At 38.8% G+C, this 13,757-nt stretch overlaps 1 protein-coding gene across 17 annotated transcripts in view; it reads right to left on the bottom strand.

Moving 5' to 3' along the window:
• The window catches only part of LOC129368236 (microtubule-associated protein tau-like), a 29,610-nt gene that overhangs the window by 11,527 nt on the left and 4,326 nt on the right, over nt 1-13,757 (bottom strand). For 12 of the 17 annotated variants that reach the window (XM_055043125.1, XM_055043132.1, XM_055043138.1 and 9 more), the window contains exons 2-6: nt 8,024-8,159; nt 6,317-6,409; nt 5,728-5,811; nt 4,709-4,729; nt 1,101-1,129 (exon numbers count right to left, since the gene is read on the bottom strand). In XM_055043125.1, the coding sequence (XP_054899100.1) occupies nt 1,101-1,129; nt 4,709-4,729; nt 5,728-5,811; nt 6,317-6,409; nt 8,024-8,141 (345 nt within the window). In that variant the 5' untranslated portion in view covers nt 8,142-8,159. The remainder of the gene's footprint in view (nt 1-1,100; nt 1,130-4,708; nt 4,730-5,727; nt 5,812-6,316; nt 6,410-8,023; nt 8,160-13,757) is intronic. The other 5 variants (XM_055043130.1, XM_055043139.1, XM_055043136.1 and 2 more) reach the window with 3 other exon arrangements.

Below are 13,757 nucleotides of genomic sequence, written 5' to 3'. Positions count from 1 at the left end.
ATTCTGGTGTAGTAACTGGTCATAGTTCTGATTTTTTAAATACCCTTCCTTATGTAAATGAATCTTGATGTTGCTGATAATACTTTATGAGGATTTCGTTAATATGCTGGAAGGTGTACCCAAAATGCTATTGTCTTGACGATTGCAACGTTTCAGAGCATCCACCACACTGCGAGTGGCACGTTTTCCTGGAGAACAGCTACAGATATGTACTTCCAATTCATTCCAAGGAATTATGTTTATATACAATAATCTATTGCAAAAGTATTTTCTCATTCTCTGGCGCTTTGTCGATTCCAGCAACCTGTGCAGCTGGTGAAGTTTTCTCATTTCGAAATAATCCAGCGTGAATAGTTAGTGAAATTATAACAAAGTGGAAGTGTCTGGGAACAAGAACAAGTGTCATGTAAGGTCACAGAGACTCATTCTGGCAGTAATTACTGCTGAGTAAGTGAAAAGTTTGGTGGAGGCATTAGAGTGTGGCTTCATTTTTCAAGAGCAATGATGTGCCCCTCATTTCCCATGATAGGGTTTTTTTTTTTTCAGCTAAAAAAAAAAAATTCTTTCTCCCAATTTTGCGTGAACAATTTGGACTCTGGTTTGGACGTGATCGCACACCAGTGCACAAAGAAAAGTCCAATAAGACGAGGATGAGCAGCTTTGGTGTGGAAGAACGTGACAGAACCTGGACGTTTCTGTCACGTTCAAAAGACAAATTAGCTTCTCTGGTTACATTGAGAACCAGAAAATCTAACAACATGACAGAACAAACCTTCTCGTCCAGCATTAGCATCTGATCTCATGGAAAGTCTTCCTTACTGAGTTGAAGCTGTTTGGATTGCAAAGAGTGGGATAAGTTATATTATGATTACTTTGGGACATATAATGTAGTGCTGATAATAGATGTTACCGGGACAAAAAATAATCAGTAAGACTTATTTGGGAAACCTCCAACAGGTGGCGCTCTGACAGTATTTTGTTCAGATGACAAAACACTTCAACTCAAAAGAAATAATCACTCTGAAAGGTTTTTATACACCAGAATTATCCTTTCATAATATTTTACATATTTCAGACAAATGATGCTCTTGGTCACATACCTTATCTCCATTATTTGTCTTTACTTGAGCTACAAAAGAAAACAAAAGTCAAATTTATGTCATAGCTTTAATTTCGGCTTCAGATTCTTCAAGGTGAAATAAGTCAACGCATTTCCCTCCAAGTGTTTGTCACAAATCCCTATTATGGCTAACGAATGAAAATGCACAACATGAAATAGGATGTGTCGGTTACGCAGCATGCAGAGTGAAATAAAATGCGTGTTTACAAGCAGGGCGTGTCTGTTTTGGGCTGCATGACCAGCTGGGTGGGCAGAGATGGAAACAGAAAGCTAAAGTGTGGGATTGGGGGAGGGAGACAACAAGCTCCTCAGCTTAAAGGTAACATCCTTGGAAATAATTTGGAGAAACAGTGCTGCATAACAGAGAGGCGAAGCTGCATTTGTAAATCAAACATGTGGAAGGAGTCAACTGAAGCAGGGCTGGTTCTGAACTGGTGAACGTGACAGCAAACAGACCTTTGAAAACAGCGACCGGCACCAGAGACTTTCTGGCTGCAGGGCTTGGGCAGGGACATTTCTGGAGCTGGGAGGAGGCTTGAGCAACACTGCTCTTCTGTAAGTCATTGGAAATGTCAGGCTTTGAATCGCTGGCCCTGTGTGGTGATGACTCACTGCTGTTTTCAGCCTCTGCGTCACATGGCGGTTTGGTGAAGGGACGATGCTTCCCAGAAATGCTCCCAGTGATGTGTGTTGGAGGGAGATCTTGTGAATGTGAATCAAAACCAGATTCTGACAGCCTTTGTTTCTGGAGACTTTGCTTTGTTTCTGAAGGGATATTTTTGCTTCTGGAGTCACTGTGACTCTTTGTTTCAGCTCCTTCGACAGGCAGTCCATCTTTTATCTGCTCCTCCTCCTGGTTATCCCACAAGCTTCTGTCTTCAATGGCTGTCAGGTCCTCCAAAGCTGTGCTGCGGACTAAAAACGTCGCAGGCGTGTCGTTCATTTTCACCAGGCACTCAGATGCATCCAGGCTTATTGCCCTCTGTGAATCAGCAGCCGCGGTCCACTCAGGGCTCCCCCTGCTGGCCTCTATGTCCTGCCTCATCTCTGACCTGCAGCTGAGATCTTCAGAGGCCCATAAAGACTCACTTAACCTCTTCCCACACTGTCCCACCGACTTTTGTCCTGGGTCTGGGGAAGAGGAAGCTTCAATGACTTTCTCAGCAGCTCCATGCTCAGCTGGAGCAAACTCACCATTAGCAGGCCTCAATAATTTGGCTTGAAAACCATGTTAAAAGAAACCCAAAAACATTTACAGCACTTGTTTTCCACCTCCCCATAAAACAGAAATGAAAATTGAAATAAGGGAAAATATGAGATCACTGAGCAAACACAACAAAAACTTAAAATGAGAACTGAAAGATGAAATTTAAAACAAACTGAGACAGTAATACACAACACTTGAGTGAGAAAAGATGTTGCATTCCAGAAAAAGCACAAAAGCACCACCACTGACACTACTGCTTGCAAAATGGCATCACATGTTGTCCATTAATACAATCTGGTGTTGAAGTGAAGTGAAAAACAAATGAAACACGGTGTTTCAAGATACATAGTAGTGTCTAAACACATGTTTCTGATGAAATATAAAGAAACAAATTTAATAAGCCATTTTGAATTCAATGTTGAAGCCTACATTGTTATTGTTGGCAGGTCAACTAACCGAGCTACGAAACTTACAGACATACATGCTAATCTTGTAGCCATCTGCAAGGTTATGTAAATATTAAGTCTCTTATATTGTGATTAGAAAAAAGAAGAAACTATTTTTTTTTTGCATAAAACATGCCAATGTGTGAGTGTCATTAGACTATAAAACTGTTTTATTGAAAGTTGTTTTATCATCTGACATTTGAAATACAACATAAAAAACAAATTCTATTCTGTTTTTCTATTGTTTTTTTTTGTTAGCAGATGAAGAAGTTTAATATGTACATTTCAAAAAGTGTCTTACGAGTCTCAACAGCAGAAATGAGAAGCCATTTCTTCTACGAGCTCATCATCAATACAGCATGATGAGCTCGTATTTTTAACGCACACACTTTGAAACTCCATGTCTGTAAAACTTAACTTTTCCTGACAAACGAAAACACTTACAATGACAGTATGTTACTGTCATAGTGTGGTTATTTATTTTTTTAGACAAAAAATAAATGATATTTTACAACAAAAATAATCCATGCGGGAAACGTTGGTGAGTTTCATGTAAAGTAAACACAGGCAGGGAGGGTGGATTTCTCCCCATGCATCACAAAATGTTCCTACTGCATGTTGGACACATATTTGCATTGGAAAATGTGGATGCTGTTTGTGAGCATAAAGTTTGTCAAGTAAAATAGAGGAAAAAAGTGAATAGTCAAATTAGCTTGAGCAACATCATTATTTCTGTGTTTCGGCTGAGACAAATGAAGAAAAACATTAACTATAGTTGCCATCCTGATATTTCCTGTCCAACCATCGTTTGGGTAGCGTTAGCTTGAAGCCAAATGTCGTGTCATGAGAAAAAAAGCCCATCTAAGTAACAGCGGCTGGTACAGAACCAGAACTTGCATCTCACCTGAATGTTTTTGATTTATTGATTCAAGTCAGATTTTGTTGCAAGTGGTCATTTCTCACTGTGGTACTCTACAGGCTGCATGGTTTTCATATCCTTACGTATTGAGTCACATTTCATTCCAAGCTGAAGTTCTCAGACTTTTGACTTGCTCTTTCTCACTACAGAAATTACCACACACATTCTCACTTTATCAGCTCAGTTACAAGCTGGAGATGATGCCCTCGTTGCTATTTTCCTGGGTGTTCATTAGAAGTGTCTCATTGTTGCTTCTGCGACTTTCTGCTAAGTTACAGGCTTTAGATGTTTCTCAAATTTTGGACACAGTGATATATAAGAACCTTTGTGAACTTCAAGGCTGAACACCATTCTGATAACTTATATTGAAAAACGAGTTATTAAACAACAACATTTCAGTTGCCTGAAATTAATATAAGCAATAAATATGCTTCTAAAATTCTGACACTGAAGTCAAAAATAAAAATCTTAAAAATAAAAAACAACAACAAAAAACTCCTCTTTGGTGGGAATGTGTACATGCAAAGAAAACCCTCCCTTTAAATAGATTGAACATTTTTATGGTTATACAAATTACAGCATTTTAAAAGGACAGTAGTTTTAGCATGAAAAAATGTATCCTTACAGCTTTGATAAAAACATTTTACAAATCCCTCCATCCAAGAACTGAAAATTCAAATATCAGAAAATACAAAATCAACAAAATCCAGAGAAATATGAGCCGAATTATTATATATATTCAAATCTTAAAAATACTTATGTTTATTATGCAAACATTATAATTAAAAAATATATACATTTTCCTTCATGTCAACATTCATTAGCCCAGTCTGAGCAGAGTAGCTGTGTTCAATAAATGACACAATCTTTACAACCTGCTTGAAAATCCCCACAAGACCTTTCAATCCCTTTAGGCTACGTTCTTGCACAGCTGGTGTTGTAAGTGTACTTATATCTGTCTTCAGCAGTCACTAAATGACTTTTAAGTGGAATCAATGAGAGATATAGCAGCCTACCTGTTGAAGAGGCTCCTCCTGCTGCTCGTTGATCGGTATGAGACAAATGGATAAGACACAAGAGCTCAGTCAGTAATGTGTTTTGTTGTTCAAGACCGATTAATGCACTCACTCTTCACAAAGAAATCAATAAGCCTGCAAATAGCGTGTCTTCAATCAGTGCAGAAAGCCCACAGCCAATGCCTGTCAGTCACAGTAATGAAAAATGCAAAGGTATAAGGGAAAATATGCAAGAGTATAACAGCAAAAGAAGCACAGCAGGTTTCTACACACACACAAGGCTTGCATATGGACCATGTTAGCTGGTGTTTCAGCTGCTTAATGTTAGTGTGGCCTTTACCACAACGCAGAGCCGCGTATCTGCGTAACAAATTACACAAGTCTCCGGTCTGCATGTGGTCTGACCACTTCTTTCAGTCTGGAATAACCATCATGTGCAGCTAGATTAAAAAAAGGACTTCTTTGCTATTTTAGTGTGAGGATTGGGTTGCTGTTCTTTATAAAGCAGCATCAGAGAGCTTGCATTAGAGGGAAACCAAGCCAAAGCAAAAAAGTGAAAAGCCAAAAGAATAAAAAACATGTTTCGATTATACAGCTGAAATAAATATACATGTCACAAAAAAGAGCAGCTAGTAACTGTGGCCACAGCAATGTGAGTCTGATAACTTAAAAATACAAGTATTTATTCTATCATGTTATAGTAATTCCTCTTGGTTTGGAAAAATAGAAAGTAAATGTTTGATTTTGGTTGTGTCCCTGTATTTCTATTGGACTATTTATATATATATTATGATTTTCATTATCTCCTTTTTAGGTTTCCTTTAAAAAAATTGCTTCTGCAGCTAGACAAAAAATTGCTAATCACTGGCTGCTAACAGGCTAACATACATCTAGATAAAGCAGAATCGTTTTCTTATTAAAACTTAATCCTAGGGTATTTATCTAGAATTCAAACAACTTTTTGACAAAGCTGTAAAAATCGACAGAAGCACAAGAGATTGAAAAGAAGTGAGGCATACCAACTTGCTCCTGGTCCTCTTTCAAAGTGCTTTTATTTTCTGAGAGCTCAGAAGCAACTTCTGCTCCTTTCTCTGCAGGAGTAGCTGACAGGATAAAATTAAAAATCAGTCTTCAAATTAACTAAGCAGATTTATCTGGAATTTTCTGAAACAATTGTCCTCTGTCTGCACTAAGAGTTCTCTTCAACCTCATAACCTTTCCAGTCTCTTTGTTTAGGAGAAGCTTTCACTCTCTGTATTTGTGATCAAAGCATGCTGGCCCCAGGAAGGAATGACATTTTAGCGCTTGTTTCTAACAAGTACAGAAAGCCAGTATTTTCTGTCACAGTGGCTCCTGACAGGGTGACTACATGCAATTACAACGTCTTCCAGTAGCAGAACAACAGAGCAGATTTAAAGCAGGAAAACAAAAACTTCGATTAGTGTGGGTTGCATTTGGGAGACTGAAACAAAACACAGCTAGTGTCTCTCTGTAAAAGAAGAAAGGAATTGAGGGATAAGTTGAGCATAAAGTAAACCAAGCAGAAATTGGGAGCTGAAGCAGCTTTTCAAACATCGGGATTGGGGATTGTTTTCCAGGCGTTCGTACCAGGATGCAACTCGTCATCATATTGGTTGCTCTCTGGCTGAGAAAGTTCACACACAGTTTTCAGCCCATTTTCAGTGACCACTGCTTCTTCATCTGGAAATCAAAATTGAAGTTTATTTTTAAAAAAATAATAATAATGTAAAAAGTGACACCGAATGTTTTGCACTTTCAAAACTGTAGCTGTGAAGGAGAACTTTAGAAATATTGACACAAACTGTCTAATATTTAGATCAAAGTTTATAAAGACATTACCTTTCACTAAACTTAGCCCACTAGTATTTCGAAACAAACAATATTGTCTGTTTTTGATTTGTTTTCATGGGTTAAAAATATAACATTGTTATTTTGATATATTGTTTTGTTTTGTTTACTTGCCATAAGACAAAGGTGCTGTGGTATTGATAGGGACTCTACAGACTAACCACTACAACCTATCTTCACACTTCAACCACTACGCTGTACAAACTCGACATCTCCTACTTAAATGTGTTGATTAGATACTCACTTTGTCTTTCACTGCTTATTGATAAGTTGTTTAGCTTTGCAGATGAACGTGACTCTGTTGGCTGTGTCCTGTTAGTACACGGGATAATGGGAATTGGAAATGGGTATAACGACTGCACTAGTGAGGGCTGCAAACTGGGAAAAGCTAGGCTACGTACTAAGTGGCCATGTGGTATAATGGGATAAAAACAGGGGGGAAAAAAACACACTTCTGATGGATTTCAAACTGATTATTATCAGCAATGTAAGCAATCAACCCATGTTGAGATGAACAAAATAACAGAGATTTTTTTCTGCAACTTTCTTTTCGCAAGCTCAGTCACAAGGAGGGAAGTCAACGCAAACAGTGATATGACAGCAGCACAATGAATTCAAATAGATAGGGCTGAAATAGAAAGTGGAAGCGAGCTTCTAATTAAATAATAATAATAATAATAATAAAACCCAGGAGAAAACATATTGCTGATGAGTATGAAACATTAATATTGGCTGAAATGAAATTAAAATGAGACAAACTCTTGATATCATAAAACAATTTTTTCAGATTGCTTGAACTGCAACTTAAACGACTAACACGGGTCTCGTTCATGAACGTCTGACCCAGATACCCGGATTACAGAACCCAGTCCAGCTGAACTCCATCATCTATTGAATCTATTGTGTAAAGATTAAGACAAAAGAGGACAGAAAGTCAGGGCCCTGCCCCCTCACACAAATCTACATTTACAGTATTTACCATAATAATCTGGGATTAAAGCTCTGATATGAAAAAAAAAGTAATTAATCTGCATCCTGTGGGCGTCAAAGTTGGAAAGCACAACAAAAACATGTAAAAAGATTAGTTAAAGCACATTAAAAAGGAATTAATTACTATACTGACGTGAATTTACAGTGATGAAGATTTAATATTAATACCGTAAAGAAGAAAAATCTAAAATCTGTAATAAATTTTATTTTAATAAATAAACTTTTCTAACACAGTTGTTGATTTAAGAAGGTGCATGTCATGTATGTATTATTTATCGGAGATTTCAAATGTGTGGTGGTGATGAACGGGAGTTTCTTGGTTTGTTGACTACAGGCTAATTTCTAAACATACAAACTTAAATATGTATACGCCTACATACAAATATATGAACATTAAAATAAATCTTTTCAGGGTTAGGGACTTGTGTGTGTCATTGTCTGCTGCTGATGGCTGACCTTTCATTTTGACTCCGTTCTCCTGGTGATGCTGGTCATTGATGGTCATGTTCGTTAAGGAGGCACTGACGGTGTCTCCAGAACCGTAGCTGTTTGAGGCGTTGTTCATGTACTCCATTGCCAGTCAATAGTCAGGCTGCAAAAGAGGAAATGACAGAAAGTCAGGAGAACAGCCCAGAACGTGCCTCACGTCGAATAAGTCATAAACTTCGCATGCAGGGCAGCTTCGATGAACGAAGTGGCCTGGCTGGAGGGACTAAAGGTAATGATGACGCACTTGAGGTCCATCACCTCCAAATGTAAACAGACACTGGGCCTGTGCAAACCCGGTTATTTATACATCCTGACGTGGGGTCGATGCTTCATGTTACAGCCTCACAGACAAAAATAGCCCCCCTCCACTTTCCTCCCCTGGAGCCCATGTGCATGCTGTCCTCACTGTGACAAGCTGCACTTCCTGATCAGCCTCTTTGAGTTTACAGAAGCCGAACTCCCAACAAGTCGTCACAGTGCAAATTCTTCCTCCTGTGCCACGGTGAAACCCAGACGCTCCTTCAACCAGCCCACAACACATCAAAGCTCATAAAAAAAAGAGAGGATTACATATCAGCTTAAGCCCAAGCCTCTGGTTACATCAGTTCAAATCATATTTGTTAATGCCCTCTGTCACACGAACTGTCAGACCCCAGCAGTGTGGAAAGCTTATGCCATAATCAGCCTCTCCATCCAAACTGTGATGCAGATTTGGCAACTTCTAAGCTTTAGTTCCTCTCTGATGCCCATGTTGGCAAAGCAACATGCCGGTTTAATCTCTCAGAGGTACATTATTGCTGAAAGCCATCAGCTGCCAGTATACAGGTCACACTGTAAGGACACAAATTGGTTTGATGGAGAAAACTAAAGTTTTTTATTGGAAGAACATTTTAAAAACCATTTAACATTTTTACTTTTTTGCGGCTTTTTTATTTGGCATCCCCTGATGTACACATCTTAAGATAAAATTTGGCTGATCTGAGTCTCCCATTGTAATTCTGGAAATGCCAAATTCTACTTTTGGAGGAAAACTTACACTGAATACATCATCTCTCTTCTTTAAACATAGCAGTTGTCTCACCATGCTTTGGGATTGCTTTATTTTTCCCAGAAGGGACAGAAAACAATCCTGAATGACAACCTGTTAAGAGGCTGCAAATACTTCCCTTCCAGCGAGAAAACAAACTTTAACATACAATCAGAGCTACAACGGAATGGTTTAGTTTACATTATGTTAGTCTAGTGAAAATCCAGACATAAATACAATTTCAAATGCATGTCTGGCCCTAAAAGCTTCTTTTTCAAAGCATATTTTTGTTTATACACCTACCCATGTGTAAAGCTACTAAAGACATACCCCCAAAAGGGGTAAATGCAAAAAAAGGTTGTTGTGTACTCAAGGGAATAAAACCCATGTGTACAATTACACTATTTAAAAAAATAATAATAAAAGTTTGAAAACCACTTTACAATTTTATAATAATTGATACGGCTAAAATCCCAATAAAACACAGGAAAGCTTATGGTTATTTTACGACAAAACGTAAAAATCGTCTTTCAAATGTGTAAGTATTATTTTTTGCAAAATGCTTCAGGTGAATTATGGTGATCAAGACAGGAGCAGTTTTTTGTGGTTTAATTTTGAAATTCAAATTACAAACTGTAATGTTAGAATTTGAACATTGCAGCATGCAGTCATAAATAATAATGATATTTTTTTTTTAAATCAGTTTTCCAATGTTGCTTCAATTTGGAGTTGATCAACTGAATTTATGTCAACTTGCCGACCAGAGAGGGCCATAGAAATTATTTGATGTGCAAGAAACTGGTCAGGAATGGGTCAGGCTGTTGTTTTCCATGAAGCAGGAGAGTCTTATTATGGGAAGAATGCTACAGTAGCAAACTGTAGAACCCAAAAGAGAGGAACATGAGGGTGCACATATCTCCCTGCACTTAGTACAACTTCTATTTACAAGCACCAACACCTAAACTGTCGTCCTGGTTACTCTGCGGGTGTAAATACACCTGGCTCAGATATGCAACCTTCACTCTGCCTTCCTTCTTATCTTATGACCTCATGGCTGTTTAACACTTCCACTTTCGGCCCAGATGGCAGCAATGGGACAATCACACCCGGAGACAAGATCATTTTTCTGTCTCTGACTCTTTAAGTTTCAGATTTTTTCTGTTCTGCTTTGGTTTGGGGTGGCATTACTATGGACACAGATAAAATCAGGCAGACACATGCAGTTTCTGCATGTTTTTGCCCGTCTTCCATAACAGGAAGCCTTCGAAGCAGGTCGAACTGGGAGAGAAGGATATAATAAATCCTAAGAAAATCCAGTTATTTAACTCCTCTAGAAGAACAAAAACATAACGCCAAGGGCGCTCCTACTGCACACACTCATTTAACTGGATAGATGATCTGTTTATCTTGTAGCTAATTTCTTCATTTTGTTTTCAGAAAGTTATGTCATAAATTATGAAGTACAATTGAACTTTTTCATCATTTATCTTACATTTTACTTTCATGTAAAGTTTTGTATATATATATATATATGAGAAAATGCATTATATTGATTTGAAAACATTTTTTCACAAACATTTCACAGCTCCTTCTTGTCAAATGTGATCATTTATCTCTATGAAGTTTTTGTGCCATAATTAATGAGCCACATTAATATATTTCACCTCAATAATGTAGTTTTTATTACTTAAAAAAATGAAAACAAACATTTATCAAATACAAATTTAACACGTTAGACTCTACTTGTTAACTGCTAATGAAAATGAGTCAATGCACAAAACAAAGCAGTTAAAACTTTTCCATCCTAGTCCGCTACACAGTGTAGTTGTGATCAAAATTGTGTAAACAAGAATCTATACAGCAGACCTTTGTTACTTTTACTGATTCAGTTTATCTGAATTACTTTGCCACAGCCAGTTGCTGGAGAACTACAGAATAAAAGCAGCTCCTGTAATAAGAAAAAAAGTCTGTAAAGTGAAAGAGGGAGACACCAGCTGAATATAAATGGCAGAGTGTGTGTTGTATTGAAAATCCAATGAATAGTGTACTCTCGCTGAGCTGTGGGACAAAACACGTATTGTGGCTTCATGCATGACAGAATCCAAACAAGAAAAAGAAGAAAGCTGTAACACTGCCAACGAAGACAATCCCTCCAAGAGGCCGTTCACGCTGCATCCGGGAGCTCCGACAGCTGGAGAGCAAACAAACTCAGCGCTGATAAGAGAGCTGTCTCCTGCAGCTGCTCAGCAGACATACACACCACGAGTATATTAATGTAAAGCAGGGTTAACACACACTATTGCTAAACATTGAATCAGGAAAAGAAGTAACCCACATCACTCTAGAATCCCTCTGCGCATATCTCGTCCCAGGGCAGACTGGGATGTTAAAATTTAAACAAAGCTTAGTCACAATGACACATCTGTGTCGCTATAATTTAGCCATCTTCTCATAAGGGTTCATGTTTTAGTGACAGGCCAGGACCACCAAGTGGTGAGGCTGGTGGTAATTTAACCGGCAAATCCTTGTCCGGACGCATCCGTTAATCTCAGGTTGATCTGATTTGAGACTAAACACAAAGGCACACATTTCAACTCCTGCAGAAAAAGAACATGACAGAAAGGTTTGTTGCAGCTTTGCGAAGGGAGAAGGCTGAAAAGGTCTACTGCTGCATGCAACCTGATCCTCTCAAGGGCGTGCAAAAATGAGACCTTGGCACAGACGTCTCCTCTGCAAGAAGCTCGGTCAACAGGGATGTTGACACAGCTCCAGGAGCTCTCAGCACAGTGCAGGGTGACAGAGTGAGTTGGACAGGTCTGCTGAGTATGTATATAACTCTTAAAATTGCTTCATTCTTAATTGTATTCTTGTCAAGCATATAGGTGCATCTCCATAAATAAGAAATATCAACAAATGGTTAACTTATTTCAGCTCCTCATGGGGAATCCCAAAGCATCTCTAGGCCAAAATGAATGTACAATCTCCAGAGAGTTCTGGGTCTGCCCTGGATTCTCCTCTTGAATGAATACATGCAAGAATCCAAACGGGGATTGTTACTCAAAACACCTTGCATGAAAAGCTATAAAAAGACGGATTTTCTACTCCGGATGGAGCGATAAGTCTCAGTTTTATTCTTCTCCGCCATGTGTAAAATATAAAACCGGATGGACGATAGACTGGAGTTTGGTCTGGATGTTGCTTCTGTCTGTTAGACGAACGTTTATCCACGATGAGGTCTCAGGGGTTGAGGTCCAGAAAGGAAACATTGCTCTTTTTCTTCTGATGAAGGTTATCAGTCTCTAAGGGTTCAGATGCTTTTTTTTTTATGGCGTTTTATGAATTTGCTCATGATTCACATTTCACAACCGTGATAGTAGAAGTGTTGAGATCTGTGAGTCAAAAGCTTTGCTTTTTTGTCCCTTTTTCACCACAACAGACCAGAGCAGCACGACTCAATCCATCCGTCCATCTCCTGCTTCATTTGACCATCACTCATGAGCAAGGCACTGGCTTTTGGTGTGAATGTATAAATCCACTTTTTATGGTTGAACACTATGGCCTGACTCTACAGCTTCAGCACACAAAGAAACAGAACCATCATCTGCAAAAAGAAAAAGTTCTCAAGTCAGACACTCTCTACGCCCACAGTCAAAATGGTTGATGACGAGTTTGACCAATCCTGTAGTCCATAGCAACCAATGGTCCTGAAAGCAACCCAGCATCCTATAATCTCACATCACCTTCACAAAAAGCCCCAGCAGACATGTTTGTTAGCCTTTTCCAGCTCCTCAAATCACATGTGGACTGGATAAGCAAAGAGTCATGAGACGGGAAGCTACACAAATCAGAAAAACCCTTTTTGTGACAGTCGTATTGGATAAAAGACGTCCAGAGAATAAACTGAGGTTTATTTAATCTCTCTACTGACACCTCACAGTTAGTCGGAACGCAGAAAACCCAGCATAGTTTCTCAGTCTATCACATTAGCTATGAGCTCGGAAAACAAATAAGATGTTTTGTGCTTCTGCTCGATGTAAAATTTAAACCCGACTGGTTATGTTGCATAATTTCACTAATTGCGTCCTTGTGTAATTCCTCAGAGCTACATCAGGTCAAACCTAAAAAAAAAAAAAGGGGAGACTAGGATGCCGCGCGTGTGTGTGCCCGTCTCCTCAGCAGTGCAGCCCTTAGCTCAGCTGAAAGACGACGATGCTGCTCTGCTCTCATGCTTGATTGCTTCAGTTTCTCTGACCTACTTTCTTCATCATTTGCCTCTCGGCCGGCTCACTCAGCCTCCCAGCCTGCAGCTTCTGCGGGCTGGCTCTCTACTTTTGCAGTGTGAGAAAAGCTGTGGTGATGGGGAAGGCTGAAGGTGGGGCACTCTTTCATTTTCCATCTATAGTGTATTGCAAGACCGGCCAGCATGCATTGTTTTTATTATTATTTTGTTTTTTTCTTTGCTCATATGTGATGAACACAAACACCCTGCAATTGTGTCTAATGACGCCAACCACACCCACTCTCCACATGCTTTGTTCATCTTCAAAGATATAGCACCCTTCTTAAAAAAAAAAAAGAAAAGAAAAACAAATGAGACATAATCGACTTTCGCTTCCAGTTTGAAGAGGAGTCAAAGACACGCTGGATATCTTTAAACCACAATCTTTCACTGAG

This window comes from Poeciliopsis prolifica, unplaced genomic scaffold (assembly GCF_027474105.1).
Source record: "Poeciliopsis prolifica strain line A6 unplaced genomic scaffold, Auburn_PproV2 SCAFFOLD018, whole genome shotgun sequence".
NCBI classification, from domain to species: Eukaryota; Metazoa; Chordata; class Actinopteri; order Cyprinodontiformes; family Poeciliidae; genus Poeciliopsis; species Poeciliopsis prolifica.
The sequence above is the reverse complement of the archived record's forward strand: the minus strand, read 5'-3'. Positions and strand labels throughout refer to the sequence as shown.